This window comes from Pteropus alecto, unplaced genomic scaffold, assembly GCF_000325575.1.
Source record: "Pteropus alecto unplaced genomic scaffold, ASM32557v1 scaffold35, whole genome shotgun sequence".
Classification (NCBI taxonomy): domain Eukaryota; kingdom Metazoa; phylum Chordata; class Mammalia; order Chiroptera; family Pteropodidae; genus Pteropus; species Pteropus alecto.
In genome coordinates this window covers 7,181,196-7,196,319 of record NW_006437828.1, presented here as the reverse complement: position 1 = coordinate 7,196,319, position 15,124 = coordinate 7,181,196, and the positions used below count along the sequence as shown (strand labels likewise).

Sequence of the window (15,124 nt, the reverse complement as noted above, 5' to 3'; positions counted from 1 at the left end):
TTTTGGGCAAAAGGAGATGAGAGAAATAAAGTCCAAATTTAGTAAACGTGCGCCTTTTCTAGCCGAGACTGCTTATCCCACCTGGAGCTGACTTCCAGCCGCCAGCGCAAAAACAGAAGTCCCTTGTTGCTAGAGCACGTTGCTAGGGAACGGGGCACCAGTGTTGGCAGGCACGATAGGCAGCCACTGGTTAGAGAGTGGCCTTTACCAGGGCAGGAGCCGATGCTCCGGAGGCCTCCGGAGGTCTGTTTAGATCAGCAGGGGCCGCCTTGCCCGGACCAGACACCCTTGCCTGGGTCCTCACAAACCCTTGGTATTTGTAGTCTACATGTCCCCTGGCCATTGCTGCTTCTCTGCAGTTTTACGTGGTAAGCCCCCAGCAGGGCCCCGCGGCAGCTGGACTACTGAGTGCTTATCAGTAACACATGAGACGATGACATCCCGACTCAGCTTACTTCATTCTTATATCAAAACAACTTCATTTCTGAAAACAACTTTTATTTTGTCTTTGCCATAAACAGGTGGATTAAAACAACTTCACTTAAGTCACAAACGAGTAGGTTTGAAACCAATGCACAGCACCGCATAAACATGCCAGTCCCTGTGCCGATCACTTTTCCTCATATAAACTTATTTAATCTTCAAATCCCCATTTTATCGTCAATGATCTCTCTGATGTATGTGCAGGAAAACTGACCCAGAGGGTAAAATAACTTGCCGAGGGTCACCTGACCAGTAGCCGGCAGAGCCCAGGTTTGCACCAAGGCCTTGCAGTCCCTAGCCCAGAGCGATCTTACTGGAGCACACTGGCCTCCATTATAATGGATAATTATGAAAAACTTCAATTATTGAGCTGCTGATTATTATTTACATCATAGTGGTAGTAATATGTTGTCCTGTGTTCACATTCATCACGTTAGTGTGGACTTCATGAAGATAATGCCAAATGTATTATAACTTGTCACTGGGTTTGAAAAGTCCTGGTGATATGATAGTATTTAGAATCAGTTCTTTCCACATAAATCACCATTTCCTTAAAATGATTTTTATGATAGAAGAGGCTCATGGTTTCACATGGGGATATTCAATTATTTGGGCACCGTTTGCTGAAAAGGCTGTCTTTTCTCCATTGAATTATTTGGACCTCTGCTGAAAATCAACTGACCGCATATGCGTGGGCCTATTTTGGGATTCACTGTTCTGTTCCATCGATCTATGTGTCTGTCCCTTCACTAACACCACACTCTCTTAATGTCTTTCTATCTTTATACTTTATAGTTAAGTCTTAAAATCAAGCAGTATAGACCCTCCAACTTTGTTGGTCGGGATCAGTGGGTGGAAAATTACTAAGAGAACATCAGAGGAACGGGAAAATTGTGCCTAAATCAGCCTAACAGGATTCTTGCTGAAGGCCGGCCGAGGCGAACAGACATCACCTGGGAGCTAGTGGAGGATCAGGATTCTTGCTGAAGGCCGGCCGAGGCGAACAGACATCAATCACCTGGGAGGTAGTGGAGGATCAGAAACCCAATCAGATCTCGAGGAGAGGGGATGTTGGTCAAGCTGACTTAGCATTACATGGATAAACACAGAAGCCCAAAACTCGGGGTCTAGTTGGGAAGAGGATTCAGAAAATCTCGACCAGAGTTTGGTCAAGAAGAGGATCTTCGTCATCATCCATACTGATCACTGTACCTCATTGATTTTCACTGCTGCAATACCACAATTTATACATCTGTTCTTTATTGATGCGTATTTATGTCCTTTCCAATTTTTTACTATTAAAAATAGCGGGCTATTTTTAGTCTTGTGCCTGTCTTCTCGTGTACATGTTGAAAGTCTGTAGGATACGTATCTAAGAGTGACATTACTAAATTGTTTCCCAAAGTTGTAGATCCAACAGCTTAAGAGAGGTCCTGGTGCTCTGCGTCCACCTCTTCTCTTTGTAGAAGTTTTTTGTGTTTCATACCTCAGCTGTGAATAGCATTTGTATAATCATATTAATATAAGCCCTGGATGTTAACCTAACCAAAGTCATTGTATCAGTATATTGCGGATGAGAAAACTGAGGATTTGGACAGGGAGAGCGACGTATGAAAAAGAGTAAATAAACTCCCATCGTACCTGGTGGGAGGTCAGTAAATAATGCCTGAAACTAGAACGTGGCACCATGAGAAGGCAGGTGAATACCAAAGAAACAGCTCAGGAGAGGTGAAAGTGTCCCCTGGAGCAGGACGCCAGGGCTGAGCAGAGTCCCGGGCTGGCTGCTTTTCCTTTCGGCCCGCGTGACTCTTTAATCTCTCTGCACGGAGACCTCTGACGAAATCCAGTTTTTTAAAGTAAATAGAATCTGATTAGTCAGGAACTAGTAGCTCCACCTCATTGCTTTCCACTGCTGTAGTACACAATTTACACATATCAGCCTTTTATTAAAGAAATCGCTAGAAACCATAAAGGCGACTCTCCTGGTGGCTTGACGGTGGTGTAACTTTCGTTCAATGCACATGGGGAGACATTTACTACTTTCTTCCGATAATTTTTCTTCCAGTTAAGCGTTAGCTTCTTTTTTCTTTAGTCATAGACCTCAGCTCTTTAAACACAAAATAACGACCCTTGATCGAAAGCGGCACACTGGTTTTTGAACGCTGAGTAAATTCAAAGTTTTGGTCTGGGCATTCACGCAGGGCACACGCCACTCTTTTAAGGTGTGAACCACGAAGGGCGTTAGCTAGTACTTAACAGGTGCACGTTAAAGCGAGGAGGAGTGGGCTTTTTTATATGACTTCATCTTCCCGCAGAAAACGTTCTTGGCGGTTTTGCCTGACAGTTTTGACCTCTCCTCCTGCTGGCCGTCCCCACTGCTCTTGAAAACTGTGTGGTGAACACTGCTTTTCCCTTTCATTGTTGGGAACTAATTCCTAAGTATAGTTTACACCTGGCTTTGAAATCCACCTGGATTATAAATGTAATGGAAATTTACGGAGCCTCCATCCTCTCTACGGTGTCGAAACGTTTAAAATGGATAGACAAGGGTTTGGCTGAGTTTGGAAGAAAATCTGGCCACAGTTTCCACTTCCTGAATTCAATCCTATATTCCGAGCTGCTTTATTTTCAAATCAGTAAATGTTAATTCTGATTGTTTTTCAAGGGCTTACCGTCACCACTACCGCCACCCTTGGTATTTTTTTGAAGTACTTTATAACCACAAACGGCCTTTTCTGATACGTGCAAATATTTTTCATAAAATTCTCATGTAAAATTCTTGCTTTCTCCTTCTTGAAATAGACACGGCCATTACTGAATTTTTTTACACTCTTTATGCTATAGAATTAATTTGCACAGAGAAAGGAAAGGAAAATGTAGGAAAAAAGATATTTTAAAGTAAGTTGTCCTTTGCTTTCACGAGCAGTCTAAAAGTGCTGATGGCATCGGCTCGGCTTAATACCACTACTTATGAAAAAAATACCTGTAAGTGGCAAGCCGAAAAGCGAAGCGGCTCCCGCCGGCCCACCTGCTTCAATAACTGGTCACTTCTGACAAAGAGCCTGAGTCTATAAATAATTCCATCTACTTCAGCTAGGTCTGAGCAGCAGGAACTGTCAAAATGACATATGGTGCAAAACTTTATCCAAGATCGACCTTATACCCCAGGCAGCATTGCCAACGCAGGCAGCTCATGACTTAGGATAAGCAAATTCGTTTTGTATAAATGGCCCTCTGGGGACAGCCCATCCAGCTGGGGGGTCAGGTTACATTAGTAACTCCTCGTACTCTCTGCTGTCCCTGTACCTCACCCTTCCCTCCCCTTTCCCCCCTGGGCCTACTCCTTACTTAGCTCTGCAGCCCATACCTGGCCCCCGGCCTGTGCTTCTCACCCTGGAATTCTAAGTCCCCAGGAGCCCACAGTTTGTTTTGCTTTCCATTATCTTTAAGAACTTTCTTCTTTACGCTGCAGGCTCCTCATCCATTTCCCCTCTGTCCCCAGTGCTTCCTGTAGTTCCTGGTGCACGGTGAGCTCGACCACGTTTGCTGGATAAGTAAGAGTTTTTCAGGCGGCCTACTCAAAAACTTTCAACTGCAAACATGCAGTAAATATGCCAGGTTTCTTATTTTTCGTTAACTACATTTGATAAATTTGATAAATGGACGTCTCATTCAAATCATAAGTTGTAAGGAGAGAAGATAGATAGATAGACAAAACTCTTTAAAAGTATGGATTCTGTTTAGGGCAAGTTTTTTTGTTTTTGTTTTTATTTTAAAGAGACATGAGTGGCCCAGATTTTGTAAAATGGAGCTATTTTAAAAATTGCTGCTATGGAGAGTGGCAGGCAGAAGGTGGCCTTCGAGCCAGCAAGGCCCGGCTCACAAAGCCATCTCCGTGACTCCACCACGTTATCATATATATCACTTCCCTGGGCCTCATGCAGAATACTGTCTGTGAAGACTAAGCAGAGATCCCGACAGCCCGTGGTGGCAGCCGGTGACAGTGAGGCGATGGCGGTCCCCAGGACTATAGGACACAATCAGTAAAGCCCTGGAATCGGCTGGGAAGCAGCCTCTGAATTGTTGTGGGGCCGCCTCCTGCCCCGTGTTGTCACATTCTTCGTGACCCAGAGCCCTCGCCTCACTGCCCCATCCTCACCCCATCTTTCTCTGCTTCTGGGTATCGGGCAACGACTAGCTAGGTCCTTTGTGTTTATTAAGTTCACCTAACACTCAAAATGCTTGTGATGCTCTGATGAGGCTGCCGTTAGCCCTGCTTTGCCAATGCCAAAATCAAGTCTCAGAAAGATAACTAACCTGACCAGCATAAAACAATTAGGAAATTAGTCGGAGCCGGGACTTCACGCCACGGTAGTCTGATTACCAAGTGGGTGCTGATTCCACTGTCTTATACCTTTGTTGTTGTGACTTCCTAAGAAGGAAAACAGAATTCAGATGACGAAACATTTCCACTTCAAGGGCTAAAACATTGACCCGTCTTGGGAAGCTAGCAAAGACAATGCAAAGAACTGAAGTCGTTTTCGGACAATAAAGAATCGTGGCCTAATATGCATCTAGTTGACAGTCTCTGTATTTCCCTGACAACCTAACTCTGGGAGTCTGGCCTTGACACTGGCATTGGCTCAGGACCTTGTCAAGTGGGTCTCGAGTTCTGCCTCAGGCTACTGATAACTTTCCTCCATGCTCAGCAGCCTTCACTCTCTCTTTGGCCCTGTTTCGGTATCATGCAGTAAGCTGATGCTTGACTCATGTCATGACTTATTTGCAGGTGTGACCCCTCCACAAACAGCTGGTTATATAGAAGTCACTGATCTTCAATCAAAGAAACTCCGATATATCCCTATTCCCAGGTAACCTGTCCCCACCTTTGTCCTCAGCTTGTCTGTCAGATAAAAACGAGTGAATTCTTACCAAGTACTCGGAATAAATGTGTGTTTGCTTCCTTAAAGAGCAGGCTCTTTTTTTTTTTTTTTTTTGGTCACATTTGGTTTATATCTTGCTGTTCTTCTGCATGCCTTAACTGCCATTTTTATTTCCATTTCGGAAAAATATTCAAATGTTACATAAGTATAAATCTATCAGCCTTCAAGTTTTCATTTTTTTCTGTTGATCTGTCCTAATGAGAAATTTTTCTGTATCTGAAACAGCATTTTTAGTAGAAATTTTCTTCATGTGTTTGTTTTCTGAGGTAAACGTGTTCAAAATGTCGAAGTATTTTAAATGGCGTTTGTTTGACATCGTTTTTAAATATGCTACTGTGCAGCCACGTCATGAAGGCTCTGCGGTGGTCGGAGGCCCCGGAGACGCGGGTGCATCCGTCACCGTTCACCGCTTTTGTCACTGGCCAGCGGTGGAAGCAGAGCACTCACACCAGCTAGGCCAAGGACGCAGGAGGGAACAGTGGTGCCCGCCCCTGCCTTGATGAACACAGGCGTCCTCACCTGTAGCCCATCCCTCTCTGGGTGCATCTGTGCCCACGGCCCCTCTCCACCTGAGCGCACACCTGCCCTGGTCTCACATCCCATCCTCACGTACACTCCCTCACTGGTGCCTGAGCCCTCACGGCTCAGGATCTCTCACCTGAGATCCTGAGCAGAGGAGCCTGGAGAGCCGTCCAGTGTCAGAGGAAGGCCAGCGACACTGGAACTTGTTAGTCACCCAGCACATCACCGGATCGCCTTTTTACCTGCTCCTCCAACCCCCGGAAAAAAATAGCACGATGGCACAAAGTAACTCGGAAACAGTTTCATTTCTTGGGACTCTTTTAGTCAGGTTCAAGAAATATGAATAATGAAGGCATAGTCCAAGAAATAGATTTACTGGTTCCAACATGCATGAGTATGTCTCCTTTGTGTCGGTTTAGTGGAAAATGGCTTTTAGTCATTTGGGGAATGTCCTTATTCCATATTAACTGAATGCTCATTAAAATATACCATTAGTTCAAGTAACAAAAGCAAAGAACAACTTTTTTGTTGTTGACACCTCTAAAGCATTAAATAACTTTTTCATTATTTCTCTTAATCTTTCCCTCATTAGCCCTAGCCTATTATTTCAGTATTTTTCTCTTATAACTTTCTGTATGAACTGTTCTACCTGCCATAGAAAGAACATCTGGAAGAATGACCGTATTTATAACCAGTGCCAGCTGGTCACCATAAGTCGTTAACAGCTGCGCTGTGAACCACATATGTAATGTTATATTCCTTAATACAGCGGTCCCCAACCTTTGTGGCACCAGGGACCGGAGCTCCTAGGAGAGTCTAATGCCTGAGGATCTGAGGCGGAGCTGAGGCGGTAATGCTGGCGCTGGGGAGCAGCTGCAAACACAGATGAAGCTTCGCTTACTCACCCACCGCTCACCTCCTGCTGTGCGGCCCGGTTCCTAACAGGCCACAGACCGGTACTGGTTCACAGCCTGGGGGTTGGAGACCCCTGCCTTAATAAGCACATTAAAAAAGTGAAGAGAAACAAATGAAATTAATAATACTTTTTTTTAACCCAGTGTATCCCAAATATTATCATTTTGACATGTATTTAATATACAAATGTTAATGAGATCATTTACATTCCTTCTTTCTTCTAAGTCTTTGAAATCTAGTGTGTATCTTATACCAACAGAACTTGCCAGTCTGGACTTGTCGCATTTTAAGTGCCACGTGACTTAAAGTCTGTTCGTTGTCAGTATATCCTGAGTTTCTCGAGTTTAACTATTGTCATAGTTGGGTCTATATGTCACCCAAGGGAAGAACCCGTCTGGATCTCAGTTTTGTTGCTAGGTGCTTGATAGTTATCAGGAATTTTTCATTTGATGGCTAACTTCAAATAATAGAAAATTCAGTAAAACTACATGTAACTGCAGGGACAAAATGAATACATCATGTTTGCCCACCATAAAATTTGAGCATTTTTCCTCGAATTTTTCTATTTGCATTCGTAAAACGATACTGCCTAGCTTTTGTATGTGAGTGTATGTAAATGGAGGTTTCACTCTGCTATAATTCTCTGTGTTCCCAAAAGACCTGTTATTATGTATAAGGGGAACATGGATTTAAAAATCAAAAAGGTGGAGAAGAGATTCCAGACCTGGTGTATAAATTGTAGTAAAAATGCCATTTCTTCACTTTTTTTGGACATATTGAAGAAATTGACCTTGTAAATTTAAAGTTTCCTGGTGGAAAGTTAAGCATGCAGCCAGTAGGTAGATACGGTACTCATTAGACTCATACATCATGAGTGCCCTTGGAAAGATTTCAAACATCATAGTTTCGCATGGATAACTTTTGTTATTCCTGAATAGCCCTTCGCTTCACCATCTGTCCCTACTAATTTTTTTCCTAAGGCAAATATTTTTCGGGAGAGCGCTATGAGATGAATCCTGCATTATATGAAATGTTACCTTCTTCGAGTCCTTCTAATACTGCAGAGTAGTTCTGAAACACTTGATCCCAACTTGCTGTCATCATCCTCTTCATGTAAACGTTTTCTGAGACTTCTGTGTTCCATAGTAGCTGGCTTTGTTACACCGTGTTTTCATATCTACTAATGCAGATTGGAAAAAAAAGATGAAACTAATCTTGGTTTATTTTAGTATATTATAAAAATTTACCTAATCCATAGTGGTTTTGTGGTTTTACCAAATCAACATTGATAGTTTATGTTTTTATTATCTGATCAGAGCATCCCTTTAGACCATTTATTTCATACAGAAAATATCAGATGTATTTAGAGAGCCAATGCTGGTATTTAGAATTTCTAATCTATGTTTTTTATATAGTAAGATTTACATTAAGATAAAATAAATATATATGTAATTGATTCTTACAGGCAGATGTTGCTTTCCTAGAAATGACTACATATGTATCAGAAAAATAAAAGAAATATGTCTATGTATGAAATATATCACAAGAAATATGTAAATTCCTTATTATAAATCTACATAACCTTCTAAGTTAGAAAGGGCAAACTATCAAGTACAAACGCAGTTGAAACACATAAAGAAAACATCAGCTTCGGCACTGGCCTTAGACCCCTAAAGCGTGAGTCCAGCGCTTCACATTAGTGAAGTGTGAGCTGGTTTCGAGCTTCTTTCTTTCTGACAGTGGGTACTAATGTCATCTAGGGTCCACAAATACAGAAAAATGTAAATAACCGATAGATAAATGTGTATTTTGTCCCTTACAGAGGGATCTTATCTTTTAATGTGCTATTAGGAGATAAATGTGTATTTTGTCCCTTACAGAGGGATCTGTGCCTATCTTATCTTTTAATGTGCTATTAGCATTCTTTATAGCAAGTTTAATGAACCTAAATCAGATTAAACTAGCCTGGTTACCTGGACCACCAACGGGTTGGTACTGCGGTTTCTTTTTCAGATCGGAGTCTCTTTCCCCGTACACCACCTGGCTGGCTGCTATTTCGGACACGGACGCACTGCTGGCTGAGTGGGGCAAGGGCGGCGTGGTCACCGTCGACACGGGAGGTCGCATCCGGCTTTGGGAAACGGGGCTCGCACATCTGCAGCGCTCGCTCACGGAATGGAGAAACATGATCGGACAAGGTGACGGCCACATGCAGGTACCTCCCCCTCCAGTCGACCTTGCCTCTTACGGGTGCGTGTTTGGCTCCAGATGCCACAGTCACCAAAGCTTCTAGCCCAGGGCTCAAGCGTAGTACTGAAATCACTTAAATGAATTTTGCACTCAGAAGAAGACAAATCTTCTCCATCTAGATAGTGAAAAAGTAAAAATATTCTCTTTCTTCCCCGTCAGTGCTTAACTATGCAGGTTCCCCACATCACGTGTTAATACGACCAGCTTTTATTTTTCACTCGGAAGCGTTCATCAGCTTCCGGCACCACTTTTACTGCCATGGTTGACGGCTACCCAGGAGAGGGGCGATGCGGAGGGTCTAAAGCGGAGCACTTTACTGCAGGGCCAAAACCTTTAGACTAGAAAAGATCAGCAAAATGATGCATCCAATGGAGACGTGTTTTCGCCAGCCTCCTCATTTCCAGCGAATGCAATGTCTGGCGGGCGTAATAACTAGACCAAACCGTGTGCTGGTGAGAAAGAACAGGGACAGGTCGCCAAGGCGAGAGACTCCTCGACGGCAGAAATGACTGTCACCGCCCAGTCTGGCTGCTGTCTGGAACTCCTGTGGGCAGTGAGAAAGGTCATGTGCCCGTAAATACTAAAGCTATCATGGTAGGATTTATTCGTAATTATTTATTTTAATTCTCAGAAGAAAGCTTCCTTGTTCACATTTCATTTTTACCCGCAAAAAAAGAGAGTTAGGTTTCTGCCAGCTGTGTCGCTCTGCAAAGAGCCAATTAACAAGATAAGAAATTCCCACAAACGATTCCATTGCTACCTTATTAATAATGACTATTTTATGTGTTTATTTTTGTGATTTCCTTAAAGGAGAAATATATATGTGAATAAATAATACATATTTCACTTAGATTCTTAAAAGCTTGTAGGAATATTTTGAATATCAGAAACTAATGTAGGCAAGCAACCTTAACTCCTTTTTGAAATGGCATGAATATATTAATTTAATTTAATTAAGCTAAAACAAATGTATGACTCTAAAATAAACATGTCATTAAGTGCAGTGGATTTATCACAGCAGCAGACAGAATGTTGGTCACTATCCATAATAATGATTAGAAAATTAATTAACTATGTTTCTATTTCTTTTATTATTCTAAACATTAGTTTCTTCTCCTTTTTAATTAAGCTGCTGTTTTCATTACAGATATCGATCCCTAATAGCACATGCTATTGCCTTTGAATTTTTAATTGTATTTTAATTGTATTTTCTTTTAATTTCTCACATGCTCTAGACATCGAAGGGCATGTGTTTCCCACGGTCAGGGTATGTGGCCTGTCAAGTTTATCTTTTACAACAGAACTTTCGAAAGGACTTTTACTCATGATTTTGATAACTGGTCTCGACTGCTACAAAAATTAGCCCCTGTTTGTGTTCTAGCCGTGCAGCTTTCCTCTTCTCGGTGTCTTCCCGGGCTCTGGTGTGCATCTTTGTATCCCCAGCTCCTACCACAGTGATTGGTGCACGACGGCCAATCAATATGCTTGTGTCTGCTCACGTTCATACATGCTAAATTATACTGGTCCTTAAGGCTACTTGATAGCGAATGGAATTCTTTTAAACTGTCACAAATTATTCATTTGTTTTTATGTAACCGAATAAGTATCTGTTGAATGAATATATATGATTATTAAGTTAGAAATGAACAGAATTATAGTATCTAACATTTCAGAAATAAGCAAAATATTTGGCTATATTATACAGGGAAATATCTGATCATTCCCAAAACCAGACATTTTCCAGGAAATCTATACCTTTATGTTTCCAATTTGCTGTTCATCCATAGCAGAAATAAGATTTATTCAGTAATAAAGTTAATATAATTCAGAATTAAATGATAGTTCCATTTGGAAAATCAGAATGGATGTTATCTAACATTCTCTTTCTACCTGTGCTGTTCCCTGATCCATTTTGGTTGATATTGAAACATAACACTCACAGATTTAAACGGAGAATGAATTGTAGGCATGTCTTTATGTCTAGAGAGACCGGATTCATTGTCTAAACAGCCTGCCATTGTTTTAATTTTTGGTCGTATCTCTCCTCTTCCTCCTCGCTGCTTGGTAAATAATGAGACAGCACATTCAATCGCTCTTATTTAGACCCCTTCACGTTATTATTTACAAGTAGTTTACACAACCAAATCTACATAGGAATTATTCCAGGGGCAATGGTAATATCACGCAAAAATTTGTCTTTTACACTTCCCTTCCTATTCAGTCCTTCAAGCTATTCATTTATGGACCCTTTAGTCAGCATAGATCTGCCTCTAATTTTGGAGCTTGATTAGAAGTATTGAGAAAGGAATCGGACCTCCATACTTCTCACCCGCCAACTGCCCACAGCTTTTCCTGTCACCGGCAGAGTAACCTGATCTCCACCTAGTGGCCAAATGGGCTTACTTTACATAATAGAAATTAAAAGGCCCGGTTTACAGTAGTTAGAGGCAGCTCCCAGGCCTACTGGAATGACCCACGCCTGTCTCGGTGGTTCCTGTTGGCCATGAGACGCTCGTTTAGGTCAGCAGTGAAGGCCAGGCAAACCACCTGCCGTGTCATCCACCACTTACTGACCCCACCTTTCCCTGGTCCTTGGGCTGGTATCAGAAGAACCGTTTATGTTCAGATAAGCTCTGCCAGTCCCATGCTTTCTCGCAATCCTTTAAGTCTGTGCTACATTTCAGGCTTCTAGAATTATTAGCTCTGAAGCCATCGTTGCTTTGAATTTTTATTTTCATTTAGTGAATTCATGGATAGTTTTTTTAATTCATACAGCTTATAAGAGAGTATGTACTAAGCTCTGCATATACCATGTGATCATTAATTTTACATGCTTTGATAGAAACGTGGTTTTTTATGGTAAACAACAATAATAGTAAACTTAAAACATCACTATATCTGTTGTTCTGAGAGCCTATTATAAAGAATCTGTTTTTATTCCTTTCAGACTCCAGATTTTCAGAAGCATGGGTTAAGTATAGCCAAAATTCTTCTAACTATGCTTCATAGTGTTCTCTATAAAGCATACTTTTTGTATATTTTTATTTAGTTACATTGGATTCCTCTCAAGAAGGCTGTGAAAGTTACACCACAATTTTCCTCAGAAATCAAATCATCTCCTCTAAAACACTCCTGGTGACTATTCTTGTGGGAGCAAAAAAGCTAAAAGGTTACAGTTTTCAAATGTTGTTTTCTAATCACAGTAAACTAATCAGAAACTAAATCTTACATATGTTATTAGCAGAAACTCTCTGAGGCCTTTGAATAGCACTTCATTAACTGTGTACTTTAAAAATTGATAGACTCCTCTGAAGCATAGTATGGGACTGGGACCTCTTCACCCCTTACAGCTAAGACAGTGCCTGCTACATGGCAGACACAGTGACTATTTGAAAATAGAGAGAAGCATAAAAAATACATAGAAAAGGTAACTAGTTTGTTTTAAGCACCACTTATCCTTTCCCCGTTTCAAAGAAAACATTCTAGGGATGTGAGTAAGTGCTGCTCACTGTTCTTAGGTCACTAAGTCTGGTCTTTTCTGTAACCACCAGCCCAACAGTCAGGATGTTTTAAGATCTCGGTGAGACGTTAAGGCCAACTTTCAGTTGTGGAAACCACTAGGTTACTTCATCGCCACTCTAGGAGCAAATTTAGTTCTTCACCGTACGGGTTCTCTGTGGGGGTCTGCCATTCTTCGTTCCTTTTGAGGAGAGTAGTCCACTCTTATACATCCTTCTTCGCTCTCGTCGGTGACTCCGAAGATACAGTAATTCCTGGCACAGAGTAATCAGTAAACAAATAAAAACTTGAGGGAAAAAAAGGCAAAAGCTTAGAATTCAGGTAATACTGGACTACTGAATTCTTTAAGGCTTATATGGCAACAAAGCCAAATTTAAAAGGAACTCTGTTACCCAAACACCAAACATTAAATAATGACCTAATGAGTTACATAATTCATCATCTATCCTCGTGTTAAAATCTGAGGTTTGTTTATAATCCCGTTTGGAAAGAGTTTTTGTCAGGCCCAAAAAAGGAATTGAAAAAATGGTTTGTGCCTAAACCTGTCAGCTTGAAGAAAAGCAGGAAATCAATCCTTTGTCAGCAAAGGATTATAGTGTTTAGCCTTACTCAAAAGACAAATTAGGACAGGACCAAAAAACACACGGCAAAATATACATCATCTTTAACCTGAGTCCTGAGAACAGTAAAGAGCAAGTCAAATTTGGAGCTTTCTTAATTTTTCCGTGTGCAATGGTCTTCTGTCTGTCCTTATAACATTCTAAAAATACCTTTTTTTTATTTTCTGTTTCTTTACAAGTTTAGGCCAGAGGTACCGTCTATAACATCTCTCCGTAATATTTCTACCCACTTGCTCACTTATTTATTTATTTATCTATTTATTTATTTATTTATTTAGCATTTGTTGAGTGCCCAGCATTGCTAGGATATAAAATTAAATACAAGTGCAGACCCAGGAAGCTTGCAGTCAAGTAGAGCTATAACCAAATAAATTACACTGCAATGTGGTAAAAAAAAAAAAAAAAAGGGATAAAAGAATGATTAAAGGATCAGAGAATCACTTAACTCTATCTTTGGATAGAGTCGGCGCTCCAAGATGAATTAATGCATGAGACTGGTTTCGCTTCTTACCAAAATCCCAGTAAAAGAAGGACAAAGGGTCAAAGAAGATATAAGGGCCAAAGGTACAAACCCCAGGAGGACAGAGAGAACCGGAGACATGACAACAGCAGGTGGCAGCAGCACAGGATGGAAAATAGATGTCTGGGTGGAGAGAGCTAGAACCCATGTCTCTAGAGGGGGAAGCCAACAAGACGCGAGCCGCTTCACTCTGCGGAAGCCCAGAAAGCATCAGAACTTGGAGCCAGCACGTACCTCTGAACGTTGGAGTGTGGGGTGGCCTTGAAGATGGGAGGATTAGTTGAAAGGCTGTGCAGAGGCCACTCAGACTTCCAGATTTTCTCTTCCATCTTATGCACCTTGGCGGCTGGCTCGCCACTACCCTTCCAGGAGACGGGAGCTGTAAGGGAGATGTGCACAGTTTAGGGCAGGTGTGAGACCAGACACATAGCCAACAAGGAGATCAAGTGAATGTCTGCATCCGTATTTCTACCTCTCGAGCGGGAGACTGGGCGAATCCTCTCTGGAAACTGACGCGACCAAGAGAAACACCTTTCTGACGCTGACGTGTGGGGGTTCCTCCCTAGTAACCTTACAATAAGACCCACTTGTTAACAAGCCCTGCCGTTATGCAAACAAGTTTTCAGTCCCCTGTTTAATGCCTTGTTCTTAAATACGAGTAGATGGCCTCTTACATGAAAGTTGAAAATCAAAGCAAATGCACAGAGAAAATAAAGATGATGCAGAAAGCAGAAAAACATTTCAGAGCGACAACTGATACTCTCAGAAAGGTAATAGAAAATATTAAAATCGCAAAAAGAAACAGGATGTTATTTTAACATAGCATCCTTCAAAGAATAAGAAAGACCCCTTGGAAATTAAAAAAATAGTAGTAGAAATAAATTCAATAGAAAGGGTAGGACATTAGGGAACTCTCTCAAAGGACAAAGACATCAAAAATAGAAAAGATTCAAAGAAAAATAAAAGGGCAGGAAGTGACCCCAAAAGTCATTTAAGACAATTTCAATGAACTAAAGAACAGGTGTTCGGTGTAAAGATGGAAAACGTACACCCCCAAAGCGTATCCACTTGACACTTTAGAAACCTCGTGGGTGAAGAGGCAGTGATGAAAACTTCCAAGTTGGGGAAAGTGGGGAACAGGTTATATAAAACGTACTAGAAACCTTCATGGCACTGGGCTTCTCAACACCAGCATTGAAAGCCAGAGGCAAAATGATTTCCCACCCAGAATTTATACGCAGCCACGCTATTAATCAAGCATGAGAGCCGACTAAAAAGTTATCAAACATACAAATCTCAAAAACCTTACCTCTTTCTCAGGAAGCTACTGCATGATACGCTTTCACCAAAAG

At 41.5% G+C, this 15,124-nt stretch overlaps 1 protein-coding gene across 2 annotated transcripts in view; it reads left to right on the top strand.

Moving 5' to 3' along the window:
- The window catches only part of VWA8 (von Willebrand factor A domain containing 8), a 258,042-nt gene that overhangs the window by 160,193 nt on the left and 82,725 nt on the right, over positions 1 to 15,124 (top strand). Inside the window, exons 36-38 of one of the 2 annotated variants that reach the window (XM_025049014.1) lie at positions 5,273 to 5,354; positions 8,877 to 9,078; positions 9,273 to 9,653. In XM_025049014.1, coding sequence (XP_024904782.1) covers positions 5,273 to 5,354; positions 8,877 to 9,078; positions 9,273 to 9,308 — 320 coding nt within the window. In that variant the 3' untranslated portion in view covers positions 9,309 to 9,653. Of the gene's footprint in view, positions 1 to 5,272; positions 5,355 to 8,876; positions 9,079 to 9,272; positions 9,654 to 15,124 lie in introns of those variants that run through there. The other variant, XM_025049015.1, reaches the window with a different exon arrangement.